Here is a 21,290-nt window from a genome sequence, read left to right on the forward strand (position 1 = left end):
CAGGCTGGGTGGCCCTAATAGAAGGAGTTCACTGCAGGAGGGTGGACAGTCGCCACGCCATGCTGAGAGGTTGCTGTGAGAGGCCACTGCACGAGGCCAAGAGGTCGGCACGTCATACCGGGAGGTTCCTCCAGGAGAAGGCTGTTGTGCCAGGCAGGAATGTTGCCACATCCAATTGGAAGGCCGCTACAGGAGGCAGCCACCTTGCCAGACCAGAGGTTATCATGCCATTTCAGGAGGCTCTGACAGAAGGAAGCCGCTGTGCCAGCTAGGAGGTTGCCATGCCATGCTGGGATGCCACTGTAGGAGGCTGCCACACCACACCAGGAGGCCGCTATGGGAGGCTGCAGTGCCAGACTGGAAGTTGTCACCAGAGTCCATGAATCATTGCTCATCAGAGGCCAGGTGTCATTGCCGGAGGCTGGAGTCAAAGGGAAAAAAAAAGAAGGCAAAAAAAAAGCTCTAGGAGGAATAAGAGAAGAAAGAAAGAAAAGAGCAGGTGGAACGGATGAACTCCAGGTGAAGCATCCTACTCTGCTACTGCTGCCGTCTTGTCGTGAGTCCCACTTGAGTTTCTGGTCAACGATTGCTCCCAGAACAACCACCTGATGAAGGAGCAACACTCCTAAAGCTAGTGCTTCCAAATTAACCTGTTGGACAATGACCTGATGTTATGTGAGTTTAACTTTGTATACCCCAGTCCAACACCGGTGCCTCCAAAAGATGACTCCCAGGATTTTAATAGTGGGTATTCAGTGATAGTTAGATTTTCTCTAATTGGAATGGTCATCGTCTGGTATTTGTGTGATGTGAATGTTAGTTGCCATTTGTCAGCCCAAACCTGGTTATTACACAGATCTTGATGAACTTAAACATAGCCTGTAATAATTACATTATTGTATAGTATAGGATAATACATACGCTGTGGTGTTCTATTGAACCGCAGTGACAGTTGAAGTTTTCTGTTTAAATCGCCGCCTCGTGTCTTATCACGTGCTTGTTGTCCGGTTGCTGATTGGTTGATGTTGAACCAATCAGCGCCTTGGACCCTGGCCTATTGGGTTGTGAATCCTCGGCCTCGATTTTCGGGGAGTTGTCGGCGGAATGATGCTGGAGTTTGGAGGCGGTGTTTGTGGAGATGTGTGTTCCGGGAGAGGTCCTCTGTTTCCTGTTGTACGTTTCAATATCCGTTTGCTCATGTTAGGTTAGAGTTTGTATTTGCACCTTGGGTTTGCAGTGACGAATACTAGCCTCTGTTTCTCAGTTTCAGATGTTGTTCTTCCAGTGAAGGTTCAATACAACAACCTGGAATGGGTTAAGAATGTGACCTGTTCTTCAGCTTCTACATTTCCAGACTTGTTGCATTTTAAAAATTAATTATTGATTGCATATCTTTGATTGTAGTTTAATGTCTCGACTGGGTATTGCTGACACTGGCACAGTTTGAAGCAATAAAGGAAAATGTCAGTGGCTCTGACTGAAGATCAGAAACGGCAGATTGAAGCAAATCGGTTGAAGGCACTGGCCAGGCGAGCAGAGAGGTTAGCGTTGCAGCAGCAGCAAGCACTATCTCAACAGAACTCTGCCTTTCCATCCGGTAACTGGAATGGCTTGCAGTACACCCCAACTCACCGTCACCTTGGACTGGTACAGCAGAGCGATTCTACAGCAAAGGTGGCATCATCTGAATGCACTGGACAGCAAAGGGCTGCCATTATCGACACTGTTCCTCAAGCCTCCCTCAGTATGGAGAATGGGGCGACCAAGTTCACTCTTCTGGTAGCACAACCTGACTCCACGACCAAAAGCAATCCATCATGTACAACTGAGGAAAGGAATATGCTGGCATCTAACAGTTTGGAGCAGGAGACTTGGGCTGGGACAAACTCGGGGCAATCTATTTCTGGCAATGCCCATTTTCAATCAGGGAAAAGCCATTTCGGTTCAGCTGAAATCTCAGTCGGAAACGGGAGCAATAATTACAGAGGCAGTTGTGTGAAGTACTCTAAGGATCGATTTCGTGTGGAAATTGGATATAATGCAGAGCTTGTTTCAATGTTCAGAACAATCCCAAGTAGAAATTTTGGTAAGATTTCAGTCTTATGTTGTATAGCACAAAGAGGAAGAGAGGTCAGTTAGAAGAAAAATGGCTGGAGAGACAGGAAAGTGCAGAAGAATCATTGTGAGGAGGGATTGGAAGATGGGGAGAGAGACAGGCCTCTATCTATAGAGGGGGCTGAAGAGATGATAGGGAGATCTGAAAGAGAGGGAAATTAAATGAAAACCTTTCACACTTTAATCATACTCCTATGGTCTAACTTCTTGCTAATTCTTTTCATCTTATTTCCAAAACAACAGTTTCCTACAGTAAAAACCTAGGAGACATTATGCAACCTCAAGCTAATCCTACTGCCTCTCTCCCACAGAATTGTTTTAATCCCAAACCAATCTCATTTCTCCATAACCCTGTATCAATTATAAAACTAATCCCATCACCCCAATGTCTCCTCATTGCCCAAAACCAGTTCTCGAACCATCCCCACTGTCCCATTTAAAAACGAAAGAACTGTGGATGTTGTAAATTGGAAATAAAAACAGAAATTGCTAGAAAAGCGCAACAGGTCTGACAGATTTCTGATTTCTTTTCATGGATGCAGCCAGACCTGCTGAGCTTTTCCAGCAATTTCTGATTTTGCCCCACTGTCTCACTATCTCTGTATAACTCCAGATCCATCCCATACAAGACCATTGCCCTGCTACCTCACCGTTGTCTTACATTAATTAGCAAATTAATCCCACTGTTCGTGTCTCTCCCCATAGCCCTCTATGAATTCCAAACTGCCCTGACCTACCCATGGTAGAGTATTAATCAACAATACTAATCCCAGAATCCTACTGTCTCTACAAAACTCTGTATCAATCCATAGCTGATCACACTGCCCTGCTCTGTCCCCATGGCCCTGTATTAATCCAAAACTGATTCCATTGCCTTGCTGACCTCCCAGTAATCTCAGTTTTAAGTGCAGACATCACTTCTGCTTTATGTAGTCATATCTAGATAGCTATGATTTGTGTAGAAGAACTCCAAACATTTTATTAGTGTGGATGTATGGCCAGAAGAACGTGATTAGCGAAAGCTGATGTAATCATCTGTTGTTCCTGTGCAGTCTTGTGTGTTTAATTATCTAAAAATCAATTAGATTGGAAATACTTAGCAGTTCTCTTGACAGTTCTGTTGTGTCCAGGTCCCTATGTAGCCAGTGACCAGATTAGGAAGAAAGGTATCCACAGGAACAATAATGGATATTTACTCTTTGGTGCAATATGTATCTTCTAGTTTTTTGTTTCCACTTCACATCCCTATTTTATCCTTACTGCGGGGTTGATGCCGTTACTATTGGTTTTATCAGTTGGGTAATGATGTATAATCAAACAAATACTGCATCTCACCTCTGTTCTCATTCTGTGATTGCAGATATGGCCACCAAGATGTGGAACTTCAGCCTGGATGATTATAACCACTTGAGTGAGTTCAGTCATAACCTAGGTTTTTATTGTAAAGATGCTGATTGCTGTGCTGGCTTCCTAACCATGATTACATTGAGCCTCACCTGTTAATTATCACTAGGAGAGGCAGGGATTAATCAAGAACAGTCAACATTATTTTATTAAGGGGAAGTAATGTCTGACCAACTTGATTGAATTTTTCAAATAGGTGACCAGGTATATAGAGGAGGGCAATGCAATCAATGTAATCTCTTTGAAGTTCAGGAAGGCTTTTGAGAAGGTCTGTTAAATTAGATAAGTTAAAATCACACAACACCAGGTTATAGACCAACAGGTTTATTTGGAAGCGCTAGCTTTCGAGGTGCTACCTCTTCAGGTGGTTGTAGAACATGACCATACGACACAGAATTTTTATAGCAAAAGGGTTACAGTATCATGGAGTTGTAATGATATATTAAACAACTTTAGTTGGTGATTGTGTGATTTTTAAAGTTAAAACCCTCCAACCCTGGCAACATCCTTGGATATCTTTTTTGAACCCTTTCACATCTTCCTATAGCAGGGAGACCAGAATTGAATGCGGTATTCCAAAAGTGGCCTAACCACTATCTGCCATCTACCGAAGTCAGACGTATGATAAAATACACCCCACTTGCCTGGAAGGGTGCAGCACCAATAACATTTAAGAGGCTAGACACCACCCAAGACAAAGCAGCCCGCTTGGTTGGCACCACATCCACTCACTCCACCACTGGCATTCATTCGCAGTGGTGTGTGCTATTTACAAGATGTACTGCAGAAAAATACTAAAGATCCTCTCAAATCATCTTCCAAACCCATGACCACTTCCATCTAGAAGGAGAAGGGCAGGATTACCACAACTTACAAGTTCCCTTCCAAGCCACTCATCATCCTGACTGGAAATAAATCACCGTTCCTTCAATGTAACTGGGTGAAGCTCCTGACATTCTCTCCCTAATGATGTTGTGGGTCTATCTACAGCACATGGACTGCAGCAGTTCAAGAAGGGGTGGCACGGTGGCTCAGTGGTTAGCATTGCTGCCTCACAGCACAAGGGCCCAGGTTTGATTCCAGCCTTGTGTGACTGACTGTGTGGAGTTTACACGTTCTCCCTGTGTCTGTGTGGGTTTCCTGCAGGGGCTCCGGTTTCCCCCCTCAATCCAAAAGATGTGCAGGTCAGGTGAATTGACCATGCTAAATTGCGCATAGAGTTAAGTGCATTAGTTAGTGGGGGTGGATTACTCTTCAGAGGATTGGTGTGGATTTGTTGGGCCGAAGGGCCGGTTTCCACATTGTAGGGAATCTAATCTAATCTAAGGCAGCTCACCCCCACCTTCTCAAGGGCAACTAGAGATGGCCAATAACTGCTGGTTAGCCAGTGACGCCCACATCCCATGAATGAATAACAAAAAGGAAGTTGTATATGGACTGATCAGTGACAAATGGAATTCAGTGTGAGATGGTGCACTTGAGCAGGACAAGCAAGGCAAGGGATGAAGGGTAGAAACCTAGAAAGCACCGTGGAACATAGAACATGGAAAGGTGCAGAAGCCACAGGGTCGTAGTCATGGGTGACTTCAACTTCCCAAATATTGATTGGAAGCTCTTTAGATCAAGTAGATTGGATGGGGCGGTGTTTGTGCAGTGTGTCCAGGAAGCTTTTCTAACTCAGTATGTAGATTGTCCAACCAGAGGGGAGGCCATATTGGATTTGGTACTCGGTAATGAGCCGGGACAAGTGATGGGCTTGTTAGTGGGGGAACATTTTGGTGATGGTGACCACAATTCTGTGACTTTCACCTTGGTCATGGAGAGAGATAGGTGCGCACAACAGGGTAGATTTTACAATTGGGGGAAGGGAAATTATGATGCTGTAAGACAGGATTTGAGGAGCATAAGTTGGGAGCATAGGCTGTCAGGGAAAGATGTGGTGGAAATGTGGAACTTTTTCAAGGAGCAGATACGACACGTCCTTGATATGTATGTACCTATCAGGCAGGAAAGAAATGGTCGTGTGAAGGAGCCTTGGTTGACGAGGGAGGTTGAATGTCTAGTAAAGAGGAAGAAGGAGGCTTACATAAGGTTGAGGAAACAGGGTTCAGACAGAGCAGTGGAGGAATACAGGATAGCCAGAAGGGACCTGAAGAAAGGGATTAGGAGAGCTAAGAGAGGGCATGAAAAATCCTTGGCGGATAGGATCAAGGATAACCCCAAGGCATTTTATGCGTATGTGAGAAACATGAGAATGATGAGAATCGAGGTAGGTCCGATCAAGGACAGTAGTGGGAATTTGTGTATTGAGTCGGAAGAGATAGGAGAGGTCTTGAACGAGTACTTTTCTTCAGTATTTACGAACGAGAGGGACCGTATTGTTGAAGAGGAGAGTGTGAAACGGACTGGTAAGCTAGAAGAGATACTTGTTAGGAAGGAAGATGTGTTGGACATTTTGAACAACTTGAGGATAGACAAGTCCCCCGGGCCTGACGGGATATATCCTAGGATTATGTCGGAAGCAAGAGAGGAAATTGCAGTAACGTTGGCAATGATCTTTTCGTCTTCACTGTCAACGGGGGTGGTACCAGGGGACTGGAGAGTAGCGAATGTTGTGCCCCTGTTCAAAAAAGGGAATAGGGATAACCCCGGGAATTACAGGCCAGTTAGTCTTACTTCTGTGGTAGGCAAAGTAATGGAAAGGGTACTGAGGGATAGGATTTATGAGTATCTGGAAAGACACTGCTTGACTAGGGACAGCCAGCACGTATTTGTGAAGGGTAGGTCTTGCCTTGCAAATCTTATTGAATTCTTTGAGGAGGTGACCAAGCATGTGGATGAGGGTAGAGCAGTGGATGTAGTGTACATGGATTTTAGTAAGGCATTTGATAAGGTTCCCCATGGTATGCTTATGCGGAAAGTCAGGAGGCATGGGATAGAGGGAAACTTGGCCAATTGGATTGAAAACTGGCTAACTGGTCGAAGTCAGAGAGTGGTGGTAGATGGTAAATATTCAGCCTGGAGCCCAGTTACAAGTGGAGTTCCGCAGGGATCAGTTCTGGGTCCTCTGCTGTTTGTAATTTTTATTAATGACTTGGATGAGGGAGTCGAAGGGTGGGTCAGTAAATTTGCAGATGATACGAAGATTGGTGGAGTTGTGGACAGTGAGGAGGGCTGTTGTCGGCTGCAAAAGGACTTGGATATGATGCAGAGCTGGGCTGAGGAGTGGCAGATGGAGTTCAACCCTGCCAAGTGTGAGGTTGTCCATTTTGGAAGAACAAATAAGAATGCGGAATACAGGGTTAACGGTAGAGTTCTTAGTCAGGTGGAGGAACAGAGGGATCTTGGGGTCTATGTACATAGATCTTTGAAAGTTGCCACTCAGGTGGATAGAGCTTGTAAGAAGGCCTATGGTGTATTAGCGTTCATTAGCAGAGGGATTGAATTCAAGGGTCGTGAAGTGATGTTGCAGCTGTACAGGACTTTGGTTAGGCCACATTTGGAGTACTGTGTGCAGTTCTGGTCGCCTCACTTTAGGAAAGATGTGGAAGCTTTGGAGAGGGTGCAGAGAAGATTTACCAGGATGTTGCCTGGAATGGAGAATAGGTCGTACGAGGACAGGTTGAGAGTTCTCGGCCTTTTCTTGTTGGAACGGCGAAGGATGAGGGGTGACTTGATAGAGGTTTATAAGATGATCAGAGGAATAGATAGAGTAGACAGTCAGAAACTTTTTCCCCGGGTACAACAGAGTATTACAAGGGGACATAAATTTAAGGTGAAGGGTGGAAGGTATAGGGGAGATGTCAGGGGTGGGTTCTTTACCCAGAGAGTGGTGGGGGCATGGAATGCGCTGCCCGTGGCAGTGGTAGAGTCAGAATCATTGACGACCTTTAAGCGGCAATTGGATAGGTACATGGATGGGTGCTTAATCTAGGATAGATGTTCGGCACAACATCGTGGGCCGAAGGGCCTGTTCTGTGCTGTATTGTTCTATGTTCTATGTTCTAGAACATTACAGCGCAGTACAGGCCTTTTGGCCCTTGATGTTGCGCCGACCTGTCATGCCAATCTGAAGCCCATCCCACCTACACCATTCCATGTACGTCGTATGCTTGTCCATTGATGACTTAAATGTACTTAAAGTTGGCGAATCTACTACCATTGCAGGCAAAGCATTCCATACCCTTACTACTCTGAGTAAAGAAACTACCTCCGACATCTGTCCTATATCTATCACCCCTCAATTTAAAGCTATGCCCCCTCGTGCTCACCGTCACCATACTTGGAAAAAGGCTCTCCCTGTCCACCCTATCTAACCCTCTGATTATCTTATATGTCTCTATTAAGTCACCTCTCAACCTTCTTCTCTCGAACGAAAACAGCCTCAAGTCCCTCAGCCTTTCCTCATAATACCTTCCCTCCATACCAGGTAACATCCTAGTAAATCTCCTCTGCACCCTTTCCAAAGCTTTCACATCCTTCTTATAATGTGGTGACTAGAACTGTACACAATACTCCAACTGCGACCGCACCAGAGTTTTGTACAGCTGTAGCATAACCTCATTGTTCCGGATCTCGATCCCTCTATTAATGAAAGCTAAAACACTTTCTGCCTTCTCAACAACCCTGTCAACCTGGGTGGCAACTTTCAAGGATCTGTGTACCTGGACACCGAGATCTCTCTGCTCCTCTACACTACCAAGAATCTTACTATTAGCCCAGTACTTTGCATTCTGGTTACTCAGACCAAAGTGAATCACCTCACACTTATCCGCATTAAACTCCATTTGCCACCTCTCAGCCCAGCTCTGCAGCTTATCAATGTCTCTCTGTAACCCACAACATCCTTCGACACTATCCACAACTCCACCGACCTTTGTGTCGTCTGCAAATTTACTAACCCACCCTTCCAGCAACAACTTTGTTTGTCCTAGCTCCCTGAATTTCTGCCTTAAATCCCTATCTCTCTTCCTACCTATGTCGTTGGTGCCTATGTGGACCACGACTTGGGGCTGCTCCTCCTCCCCCTTTAAGGATTCCAAAAACACGATCAGAGACATTGCGAACTCTGGCAATTAGGAGGCAACATACCAACCGTGAGTCTCTCTCATCCCACAGATGAAGGTGATAGGTCAGAGAGGAGGGTGGAGTGGATAGGTGGAAAGGAATATAGGCAGGTAGGACAAGTCATGGGGATGGTGCTGAGCTGGAAGGTTGGAACTGGGGTAAGGTGGGGGGAGGGGAAACGAGGAAAGTGGTAAAGTCCATACTGTTTCAAAACTAGCGTGTGTGTGTGTGTGTGGTCAAGCTTTTGTACCTTCTACCCGATGGTAGAGGTTGTAGAAAAACATTGCCAGGGTGGGGTAAATCTTTGAGAATGCTGCTGGCCTTTCCTTGAAAGTGGGCCTATTAGATGAATTCTATAAATGGGAGGTTGGCCTTTGTGATTGTCTGGGCCAAGTTCACCACTCTCTGTAACCATCTCCGATCTTGAATGGTACAGTCACCATACCAATCATCCAGATAAAACGCTCTCGATGGCACACCTATAAAAGTTGGCAAGGGTATTCGTCATCATGCCAAATTTCCTTAGCTGCCTGAAGATGAAGCGACGTTGTTGGGCCTTTGTAATCAGTGCATCTACGTGAAGAATCCAAGGAAGTTTATTGTGAATGACCACTCCCAGAGGCTTGACACTGTCTGCTTGTTCCACCTCTGTGCTATTAATGGTGTGTGTGTGTGTGTGTGTGTGTGTGTGTGTGTGTGTGTGTGTGTGTGTGTGTGTTTGTGGTGGTGGAGGAGGGGGGTTGGCGGCAGGGGCATGAGTAACATCCCACTGTAAGTCGATAATGTGTTCCTTGGTTTTGCTGGCATTGAGAGCCAGGTTGTTCTCAGTGCACCATTTTTCCAGGTCTTCCATCTCACGCTTGTAGTCTGTTTTGTCGTCATCTGAGATTTGACCAACTATAGTGGTGTCATCAGCGAACTTGTAAATGGCATTAGTCTGGTATTTGGCGATACAGTCATGGGTATACAATAAGTGCAGTAGGGAACTGGGTACGCATCACTGGGAGGCTCCACTGTTGAGTGTTAATGGTGATGAAATATTGTCCCTAGTTTTCACTGATTGTGGTCTGTGGGTCAGGAAACTGAGGATCCAGATGCAGAGAGTGGGGCTTAGTTCGAGATCACTAAGTTTAGTAATCAGTCTCGAGGGTAAAATAGTGTTGACTACAGTTCAGCCTTCAATGAGTAGGATTCTTATGTAGCTGTTCTTGGTGTCAAGATGTTCTAGGGAGGAGTGAAGGGCAAGTGATATGGCATCTGACGTGGATCTGTTGGTTCAATGGGCAAATTGGAGTGGGTCAAGAGTAATGGGGAGGCTGGAGTTGATTAATGCCATGAACATCCTTTCAAAGCACTTCACGACCACTGAAATTAGGGCCACTGGGCGGTAGTCCTTGAGACATGCTGCATGAGCCTTCTTGGGCACAGGGTTGTTGGCCCTCTTGAAATAGGCAAGGACAGTGGCCTGCTGCAGGGATAGGGTGAAGATGTCTGAGAAGACCTTGCCAGTTGATCTTCATACACACAGACTGCACAGCCTGGTACTCCATCTGGAGTAGCAATCTCACACTTATCACGGTTAAATTCCATCTGTTCTATCTGATTCTGATATGCTCATCTGACCAATCCATTTATATCCTTCTGTGACTAAACACTTCTCCATGCTATCAACCATCTGGCCAATCTTCATGCCATCAACAAACTTACTTAGCACTTCCAACCCTTCTCCCCAACATTCTCATCTACATTACTTGATGAATATCACAAACAATCAGGGACTCAGCACTGATCCCTGTGGCATACCCACTGCACACTGGGCTCCATACAAACAGCCTCTACCACCATTCTGTGTCTCCTATCATGAAGCCAAGCCAAGGTGGTAATTCTGCAGATTTGGTTATTACAATAACCTAAGGTTTTTATGTGAAAGAAATGGAAGATAAAATTGAACAAAGGCAAGGTATTAACGTAACAATTTGATCGATTTCAAAACACACAGCAGAGCAAAATCCCATCTATCCTAACATCATCACTTTATAGCATCAGCCTTCACACACAGGTTTGACTTAACTATTTATTTCAATTTGCAATCTTAAGAACTTGATTTCTTTTTATCCCCCCATGATCATTCGTATACCAGTCCTTAAAATTTTCTTAGCTTCACATAACCCCTTCATAGTTCCAGAACGAGAATGTTTGTTTAGAACCTTCAACCTAAACTGAGGTCACCTATTTCTTAAAATTTCAACTCATTGCTTTCTCCAAGAGAAACTGTCCCTACATCTGAACCCAGCGAAATCTTCTGTGAACTATCTCGAAAAGCTGTCTAATCTGTGTTTTTGTTTAAGCACAGATCAATTTTTGATTCTTCTAACTGAAATGCAAGTTAATGTCTTGTAACATTTGCTCTTTCTGATCAGAAAACACTCATAACACAAGCAAATTCACATTATTGCTCCAGGAGAGCCCCAGTCAGCTGTACCCTTACACCTACTGGTGAAGATCATGGTTCAAAAAAAATGACAGAGTAATTATGAAATTCTTCATCCACATAAACTAAAACTCATATACCACAAGTTCAAAATCCACTCAAATACTCAATCTATCTTCCCAGAAATTCTGAGGTCTTCTCACTCTCAATATTCTCTGATAAGTAGTTAAACTACATTAAACACTAACACTTGTGCAAATTCCTTTGCAGCTTTTCAGATCTCTCTTTCACATTTCTGTCTTCCACTCCTCTTCCCCTTTCCCCCTCCCATTTTCTCCTCCCTAACTGTAACATCATAGAAACAAAACCCAAGAACAGGAGTAGGCTATTTGCCCCTTCAAGCCTGCTCTGCCAGTCAATAAAGTAGAAAATAAACAGTACAGCATAGTACAGATTCTTCGGCCCTCTGTTGTGCCAACCTTTTATCCCACTCTAAGGTCAAACTAACCTATATACCCTATATTGTACTATCTTCCCTGTGCCTATCCAAAAGTCACTTGAATGTCCCCAATGTATCTGACTCTACTACCACTGCTGGCAGTGCATTCCATGTACCTACCACTCTCTGTAAAGAACCAATTTCTGACACCTCCCTTAAATCTTCCTCCAAACACTTTAAAATTATATCTCCTCGTGATAGCCATTTCTGCACCTGAGAAAAAGTCTCTGGCTATCCATTCTATCTATGCCTCTCATCATCTTGTGCACCTCTATCAAGTCACCTCTCATCATCTTCACTCCAGGGAGAACAATCCTAGCTCCCACAACCTACCTTCATACGGCATGCCCTCCATTTCAGGCAGCATCCTGGTAAATCTTGTCTGCACCCTCTAAAGCTTCCGCATCCTTCCTATAATGAGGTGACCAGAACTGAACACAATATTCCAGGTGTGATCTAACCAGCATAACCTCGCATCTCTTAAACGCAATCCCTCGCTAATGAAAGCCAACACACCATATGTCGTCTTAACAGCTCTATCAATTTGGGTGGTACCTTTGAGGGGTGTATGGACATGGATCCTAAGATCCCTCTGCTCCTCCACACTGCCAAGAATCCTGCCTTTAGCCCTGTATTCTGTACTCAAATTCAACCTTCCAAAGTGAATCACTTTACAGTTTTCCAATTTGAGCTCCATCTGCCACTTCTCAGCCCTGTTCTGTCAATGTCCCTTTGCAACCTACAACAGTCGTCCACACTATCCACCACTCCTCCAACCTTTATGCCATTGGCAAACTTACTAACCCACCCTTCTTTCTCATCCAAGTCATTTATAAAAATCACAAAGAGCAGAGGTCCCAGAACTTATCCTTGCAGAACATCACTGGTCACCAAGCTCCAGGCTGAATACTTTCCATCTACTATCACCATTGTATTTTATGGGCCAGCCAATTTTGTATCCAGGCAGCCAGATTTCCCTGTATCCTATGCCTCCTTACTTTCTGAATGAGCCTATGATAGGGAGCCTTATCAAGTGCCTTGCTAAAATCCATGTACTTCACGTCCACTCCTCTGCCTTCATCAATATGTTTTGTCACATTCATAAAGAATTCAATAAGGTTTGTGAGGCATGACTGCCCCTCACAAAGCCATGCTGACTATATCTAATCAAGCAATGTTTTTCCAAGTAATCATAAAGCCTGTCTCTCAAAGTCCTCTCCAATAATTTGCCCATCACAAACATAAAACTGATTCATCTGTAGTTCCCAGAGTTATCCCTATTCACTTGAACAAGGGAATAATATTTGCCGCCCTCCAATCATATGGCACTATTCAGTGGACAGTGAGGACACGAAGATCATAGCCAAAGGCTCAGCAATCTCTTAGTAAAAAATGAGGTCTGCAGATGCTGGAGATCAGAGCTGAAAATGTGTTGCTGGTTAAAGCACAGCAGGTTAGGCAGCATCCAAGGAACAGGAAATTCGACGTTTCGGGCCAGAGCCCTTCATCCTTCATCCCTTCATCTTTCATCCCTTCAACCTTGTTCCTTGGATGCTGCCTAACCTGCTGTGCTTTAACCAGCAACACATTTTCAGCTCAGCAATCTCTTCCCTCACTTCTGGTAGTAACCTTGGGTATATCCCATCTGGCCCGGGGACTTATCCTTTATTCTTTTCAAAATTTTCAGCACATCCTCCTTCTTAACATCAATCCATTTGAGCATATAAGTCTGTTTCACATTATCCTCACAAACATCAAGGTCCCTGTCAGAAGTGAAAACTGAAGCAAAGTATTCATTAAGGACCTCCCCAACCTCCTTTGACTCCAGGAATAATTTCCCTCCACTATCCCTGATCGGCTCTACCCTCACTCTGGCCTATCTTAACTCCCCTTCTGTTGGTTATAGCTGAGGAGATTGTGGAGGCATTGGTGCTGTTTGTTTTTTGAGGAATCTTTCTAGTCAGGGAGAGTCCCAGAGTACTGAAAATGGCTAATGTAAAACCTCTAAGAGGGAGGCAGAAGATTAGAAATTTGTGGGTGGCACGGTGGTTAGCACTGCTGCCTCACAGCACCAGAGACCCAGGTTCAATTCCCGCTTCAGGTAACTCTGTGTGGAATTTGCACATTCTCCCTGTGGGTTTCCTCCAGGTGCTCCGGTTTCTTCCCACAATCCAAAAATGTGCAGGTTAGGTGAATTGGCCATGCTAAATTGCCCGTAGTGTTAGGTGAAGGGGTAAATGTAAGGGAATGGGTCTGGGTTGCGCTTCGGTGGGTCAGTGTGGACTTGTTGGGCCGAAGGACCTGTTTCCACACTGTAAGTAATCTAATCTAATCTAAAGGCTGTGTAGCCTTAGTCTGTTGATAATGTTTTAGAGTTCATTATTAAGGATGAGATTGCTCAGTACTTGGAAGTGTATGGTAAAATAGGGCTGAGTCAGCATGGCTTCATCAAGTGGAGGTCCTGGCTAACAAATCTGTTAGAATTCTTTTGAGGATGTAATGAGCAAATTAGACAAAGGACAGCCAGTGGACATGTTTGGATTTCCAGAAGGCTTTAGACAAGGTTCTGCGTAGTGACTACAAAATAAGGTAGGAGCCCATTAGTATCAGGGGCAAGTTACTGGCATGGATAGATGATTAGCTGACTGGTGGAAGGTAGAGAGTAAGATTAAAGGGTCTTTTTCAGGCAGCCAGTGACGAGTGGAATTCCGCAGTAGTCAGTATTGGACCACATGTTTTGGATGTAGGTTTGCTCGCTGAGCTGGAAGGTTCAATTCCAGACATTTTATTACCCTACTAGGTAACATCTTCAGTGGTCCTCAGGCAAAACAATGCTGAAAATTATATGTTTGGGTTTCTTTAGGTTGGTGATGTCATTTCCTATACTGATGTTATTTCCTGTGGTGAAGTCACTTCCTGTTCCTTTTCTCAGAGGGTGATAGATGGGGTCTAACTCGATATGTTTGTTGATAGAATTCCGGTTGGATTGCCATGATTCCAGGAATTCTCGTGCATTTCTTTGTTTGGCTTATCCTAGAATGGATGTGTTATCCCACTCGAAGTGGTGTCCTATCTCATCTGTATGTGAAGATACTAGTGAGAGAGAGTCTTTGTGGCTGGTTGGTGTTCATGTATCCTGGTGGCTAGTTTTCTGCCTGTTTGTCCAATGTAGTGTTTGTTACAGCCCTTCCATGGTATTTTGTAAATGACAGTTTTGTTCGTTGTCTGTATAGGGTCTTTTCTCCGATTTTCTCAGCAATAAACCCAAACAAGCAAACAAAGCACGTCTAGAAACCCTGGCCACTCTGTTACATCAACGGCATTCAGAATTGACTGCCAGATTATTCCAACCCCTTGGCATTATGGTAGCCCACAAACCCACCAACACACTAAAACAGCAGCTAATGAATTTGAAAGACCCTATACAGATATCAAATAAAACTAATGTCATTTACAAAATACCGTGCAAGGCCTGTAACAAACAGGCAGAAAACTAGCCACCAGGATACATGAACACCAACGAGCCACAAAAAGACATGACCCTCTCTCAGGAGTATCCCCACACACGGAGGAGGAAGGACACCACTTCGACTGGGAAAATATATCGTCCTAGGGCAAACCAAACAAATTCATGCGTGAGAATTCCTAGAAGCATGGCATTCCAACAGAACTCAACCAACAAACACATTGTTAGAACTCATCTACCACCCCCTGAGAAAAGGAACAGGATGTGACTTCACAGGAAATAGCATCACCACAGGAAATGATGTCACCAACCCAAAGAAACACAAACATATAAATAGAAAGCAGGAAATTTCAGCATTGCTTTGCCTGAGGCCCATTGAAGATGTTACCTAATAGGGTAACAAAACTTCTGGAAATGAACCTTCCAGCTCAGCAAGCAAACCTCAACCTGAGCTACAAACCTTCTCAAAACTGTCTGGACCACATGTATTCACGTTGTACATTAATTATCAGGATGAGTGAACTGAGACCATTGTTACTAAGTTTGCAACTGACACAAAGAAATGTGGAGGGACAGGTCGTGTTGTGAAGAAGGGGAGGCTGCAGACAGATTTAGACAGACTAGGATAGTAGGAGATGGAATACAGTGTGGGAAACTGTGAGGCCATGCAATTTAGTAGGAAGAATAGAGGCATAAGTTGTTTTCAAAATGGAGAAAGACTTCAGAAATCTGAAGCACAAAGGTACTTTGAAGTCCTGGTTCAGGATTCTCTTAAGGTTAAAATGCAGGTTCAGTTGGCATTTATGAAGACATGCAAAGTTGGTATTCACTTCAACGGGGTTGGGGTACATTGCTGAGGTTATTAGATTAGATTACTTGCAGTATGGAAACAGGCCCTTCGGCCCAACAAGTCCACACCGACCCGCCGAAGAGAAACCCACCCATACCCCTACATTTGTCCCTTACGTAACACTACGGGCAATTTAGCATGGCCAATTCACCTGACCTGCATATCTTTGGACTGTGGGATGAAACCGGAGCACCGGGAGGAAACCCACACAGACACGGGGAGAATGTGCAAACTCCACACAGTCAGGCGTCTGAGGCGGGAATTGAACCCGGGTCTCTGGCAACGTGAGGCAGCACTGCTAACCACTGTGCCACATTGCCGTTATGTAATGCTCTGACAACTCAGAGTCATAGAGATGTACAACATGGAAACAGACAATTCGATCCAACCCGTCCATGCCGACCTGATATCCCAACCCAATCTAGTCCCACCCGACCCATATCCCTCCAAACCCTTCCTATTCATATACCCATCCAAATGCCTCTTAAATGTTGCAATTGTACCAGCCTCCACCACATCCTCTGGCAGCTCATTCCATACACGTACCACCCTCTGTGGGAAAAAGTTGCCCCTGAGGTCTTTCTTATATCTTTCCCCTCTCAGCCTAAACCTGTACCCTCTAGTTCTGGATTCGCCTACCCGAGGGAAAGAACTTTTGTCTATTAACCTTATCCATGCCCCTCACAATTTTATGAATCTCTATGAGGTCACCCCTCAGCCTCTGACGCTCCAGGGAAAACAGCCCCAACCTGTTCAGCCTCTCCCTGTGTAGCTCAAATCCTCCAACCCTGGTAACATCCTTGTAAATCTTTTCTGAACCCTTTCAAGTTTCACAACATCTTTCCGATAGAAAGGAGAACATAATTGTACGTGGTATTCCAACAGTGGCCTAACTAATGTCCTGTACAGCCGCAACATGACCTCCCAACACCTGTACTCAATACTCTGACCAATAAAAGAAAGCATACCAAACGCTGCTTTCACTATCCTATCTACCTGCGACTCCACTTTCAAAGAGCTATGAACCTGCACTCCAAGGTCTCTTTGTTCAGCAACACTCCCTAGGACCTTACCATTAAGTGTACAAGTCCTGCTAAGATTTGCTTTCCCAAAATGCAGCACCTCGCATTTATCTGAATTAAACTCCATCTTCCACTTCTCTGCCCTTTGGCCCATCTGGTCAAGATCCTGTTGTAATCTGAGGTAGCCCTTTTCGCTGTTCACTACACCTCCAATTTTGGTGTCATCTGCAAACTTACTAACTGTACCTCTTATGCTCGCATCCAAATCATTTATGTAAATGACAAAAAGAAGAGGACCCAGCACCAATCCTTGTGGCATTCCACTGGTCACAGGCCTCCAGTCTGAAAAACAACCCTCCACCACCACCTTCTGTCTTCTACCTTTGAGCCAGTTCTGTATCCAAATAGCTAGTTCTCCCTGTATTCCATGAAATCTATCCTTGCTAATCAGTCTCCCATGGGAGACACCTTACTGAAGTCCATATAGATTACATCTACCGCTCTGCCCTCATCAGTCATCTTTTGTTACTTGATCAAAAAAACTCAATCAAGTAGAACATAGAACATAGAAAAGTACAGCACAGAACAGGCCCTTCGGCCCATGGATGTTGTGTTGAGGATTTAAAATAAGCTAGCTACGCACCCCTCAATGTCCATGTGCATGCCCAGCGGTTGCTCAAATGTCCCTAATGACTCTGCTTCCACCACCACCGCTGGCAACACCTTCCATGCATTTATACCACTTGCATAAAGAACCTATCTCTGACGTCCTCTCTATACCTTTCTCCTAATATCTTCAAACTATGATTCCGCGTGCCTGTCAGTCCTGCTCTGGGGAAATGTCTCTGGCTTTTGACTCTATCCATGTCCATGCCCAGCAGTCACCTAAATGTCCCTAATGACTCTGCTTCCACCATTGCTGGCAATGCATTCCATGCATTCACAACCCGCTGCATAAAGAAACTACTTCTGACCTTCCTCCTAATATCTTACAACAATGAACATTCGTGCCAGTCAATCCTGCCCTGGGGAAATATAAGACCATAAGACATAGGGGTGGAAGTAAGGCCATTTGGCCCATCGAGTCCACTCCGCCATTCAGTCATGGCTGATGGGCATTACAACTCCACTTACCAGCATTCTCCCCGTAGCCCTTAGATTCTTGTTGTCTCGAGGAATTATCAATCTCGGCCTTGAAGACATTTAGTGTCCCGGCCTCCACTGCACTCTGTGGCAATGAATTCCACAGGCCCACCACACTCTGGCTGAAGAAATGTCTCCGCATTTCTGTTCTGAATTGACCCCCTCTAATTCTAAGGCTGTGTCCACGGGTCCTAGTCTCCTCGCCTAACGGAAACAATTTTCTAGCGTCCACCCTTTCCAAGTCATGTATTATATTGTATGTCTCTATTAAGTCTCCCCTCAATCTTCTAAACTCCAACGAATACAATCCCAGGATCCTCAGCCGTTCCTCATATGTTAGACCTGTCATTCCAGGGATCATCCGTGTGAATCTCCGCTGGACACGTTCCAGTGCCAGTATGTCCTTCCTGAGGTGTGGGGACCAAAACTGGACATAGTACTCCAAATGGGGCCTAACCAGAGCTTATAAAGTCTCAATAGCACATCTCTGTTTTTATATTCCAACCCTCTTGAGATAAGAGACAACATTGCATTCGCTTTCTTAATCACGGACTCAACCTGCATGTTTACCTTTAGAGAATCCTCGACTAGCACTCCCAGATCCCTTTGTACTTTGGCTTTACTAATTTTCTCACCATTTAGAAAGTAGTCTATGCTTTTATTCTTTTTGCCAAAGTGCAAGACCTCGCACTTGCTCACATTAAATTCCATCACCCATTTCCTGGACCACTCTCCCAACCTGTCTAGATCCTTCTGTAGCCTCCCCACTTCCTCAGTACTACCTGCCTGTCCACCTAACTTCGTATCATCGGCAAACTTCGCTAGAATGCCCCCAGTCCCCTCATCCAAATCATTAATATATAATGCGAATAGCTGTGGCCCCAACACTGAACCCTGCGGGATACCGCTCGTCACCAGCTGCCATTCTGAAAAAGAACCTTTTATCCCAACTCTCTGCCTTCTGTTAAACAGCCAATCCTCAATCCATCCCAGCAGCTCACCTCGAACACCATGGGCCCTCACCTTGCTCAGCAGCCTCCCGTGTGGCACCTTATCAAAGGCCTTTTGAAAGTCTAGATAGACCACATCCACTGGGTTTCCCTGGTCTAACCTACTTGTTACCTCTTCAAAAAATTCCAACAGGTTTGTCAGGCATGACCTCCCCTTACTAAAACCATGTTGACTTGTTCTAATCAGACTCTGCTCTTCCAAGAATTTAGAAACCTCATCCTTAATAATCGATTCGAGAATTTTACCAACAACCGAGGTTAAGCTGATTGGCCTATAATTTTCCATCTTTTGTCTTGATCCTTTCTTGAACAAGGGGGTTACAATAGCCATCTTCCAATCATCCAGGACTTTTCCTGACTCCAGTGACTCTTGAAAGATCTCAACCAATGCCTCTGCTATTTCCTCAGCCACCTCTCTCAGAACTCTAGGGTGTATCCCATCGGGGCCAGGAGATTTATCAATTTTAAGACTTTTTAACTTTTCTAGCACTATCTCTTTCGTAACGGCAACCATACTCAACTCAGCCCTGTGACTCCCTTCAATTTTTGGGATATTACAAATGTCTTCCACTGTGAAAACTGACGCAAAGTACTTGTTAAGTTCTCCTGCTATTTCCTTATCTCCCATCACTAGGCTTCCTGCATCTATCCATGCCTCTCATTACCTCGTATACCTCGATCAGGTCCCCTATCTTCCTCCTTCTCTTCAGAGAGAAATGTCCAAGCTTAGTCAACCTTTCTTCATAAGGCAAGCCCTTCAGTCCAGGCGATATCCTGGTAAACCTTCTTTGCACCCTCTCCAAAGCCTCTGTATCTTTCCTATAACAGAGCAACAAGAACTAGACACAATATTCCAAGTGTGGTCTCACCAGGGTCTTGTAGAGCTGTAGCAAAATCTCGCTGCTCTTAAACTCAATTCCCCTTTTAATGAAAGCCAGAACACCATATGCTTAACAATCCTAGCCTCGCAGTGGCAACTTTGAGGGATCTATGTACTTGCACACCCAGATCCCCCTCTTCCTCCACACTGCCAAGAATCCCTGTCTTTAATCCTATATTCAGCATTTAAGTTCGACCTTCCAAAATGCATCACATTGCATTTATCCAGGTTGAACTCCATCTGCCATTTCTCAGCCCAGCTCTGCATTATGTCAAGCTGCAGCCTGCAGTAGCCTATATACTATCGATGGCACCTCTAACCTTTGTGTCGTCTGCAAATTTACTAACCCACCTGTCAACCTCCTCATCCAAGTAATTTATAAAAACAGCAAAGAGCAAAGGCCCAGGAACAGAGCCCTGTGGGACACCACTCACCACTGACCTCCAGGCAGAATACTTTCCATCTACAACCACTCTCTACCTTCTGTCTGTCAGCCAACCAATTCTGTATCCAGACAACCAAATCTCCCTGTTTCTCATACTTCCTGACTTTATGAATGAGCCTATTGTGGGGAACCTTTGCTGAAGTCCATGTACACAACATCCACTGCTAGACCTTCGTCAACCTGTCTTGTCATGTTCTCAAAGAACTCAATAAGATTTGTGAGGCATGACCTGCCCCTCACAAAACTATGCTGACTGCCTTTAATCACGCTATGCTCTTCCAAATAATCATAAATCCTATCCCTCCGAATTCTCTCCAAAACTTTGCTGACCACAGATGTAAGACTGACTGGTCTGTAATTGCCAGAGATTTCCCTATTCCCCTTCTTGAAAAGAGGAACAGCATTCACTTCCTTCCAATCCTCCGGTGCGACTCCCATGGAGAGTGAGTAAGCAAAGATCTTTGCCAGTGGCTTAATAATCTCCTTTCCCGCTTCCCAGAACAACCCAGGATAAATCTGGTCCAGCCATGGAGACTTATCAATCTTGATGTTTGCCAAAATTTCCAGCACATTCTTTTATTCCTGACATACCTATAGAAAGCTTTAGGGTTCTCCTTGATCCTACCTGCCAAAGTCTTCTCCTGCCCTTTCCTGGCTCTTCTCAGCTCTCTTTAGGTCCTTCCTGGCTAACTCAAGAGCCCTAACTGATCCTTCATGTCTTATTCTCACATAAGCCTACTTCTTTCTCTTGACAAGAGATTCAATTTCTTTAATAAACCAAGCAAATCTTAGCAGGACTTATACACTTAATGGTAAGGTCCTAGTGAGTCTTGCTGAACAAAGAGACCTTGGAGTGCAGGTTCATAGCTCCTTGAAAGTGGAGTCGCAAGTAGATAGGATAGTGAAGAAGGAAATTGGTATGCTTTCTTTTATTGGTCAGAGTATTGAGTTCCGGTGT

The 21,290-nt window shown here is 44.7% G+C and overlaps 1 protein-coding gene across 2 annotated transcripts in view; it reads left to right on the forward strand.

The window, feature by feature from the left end:
* The first annotated feature begins 1,072 nt into the window (after positions 1-1,072).
* The window catches only part of smarcal1 (SWI/SNF related, matrix associated, actin dependent regulator of chromatin, subfamily a-like 1), a 127,153-nt gene continuing 106,935 nt past the window's right edge, over positions 1,073-21,290 (forward strand). Inside the window, exons 1-3 of one of the 2 annotated variants that reach the window (XM_060827772.1) lie at positions 1,073-1,173; positions 1,405-2,086; positions 3,476-3,526. In XM_060827772.1, the coding sequence (XP_060683755.1) occupies positions 1,462-2,086; positions 3,476-3,526 (676 nt within the window). In that variant the 5' untranslated portion in view covers positions 1,073-1,173; positions 1,405-1,461. Of the gene's footprint in view, positions 2,087-3,475; positions 3,527-21,290 lie in introns of both variants that reach the window. The other variant, XM_060827771.1, reaches the window with a different exon arrangement.

The sequence above is a fragment of the Hemiscyllium ocellatum genome, chromosome 7 (assembly GCF_020745735.1).
Source record: "Hemiscyllium ocellatum isolate sHemOce1 chromosome 7, sHemOce1.pat.X.cur, whole genome shotgun sequence".
NCBI lineage: Eukaryota > Metazoa > Chordata > Chondrichthyes > Orectolobiformes > Hemiscylliidae > Hemiscyllium > Hemiscyllium ocellatum.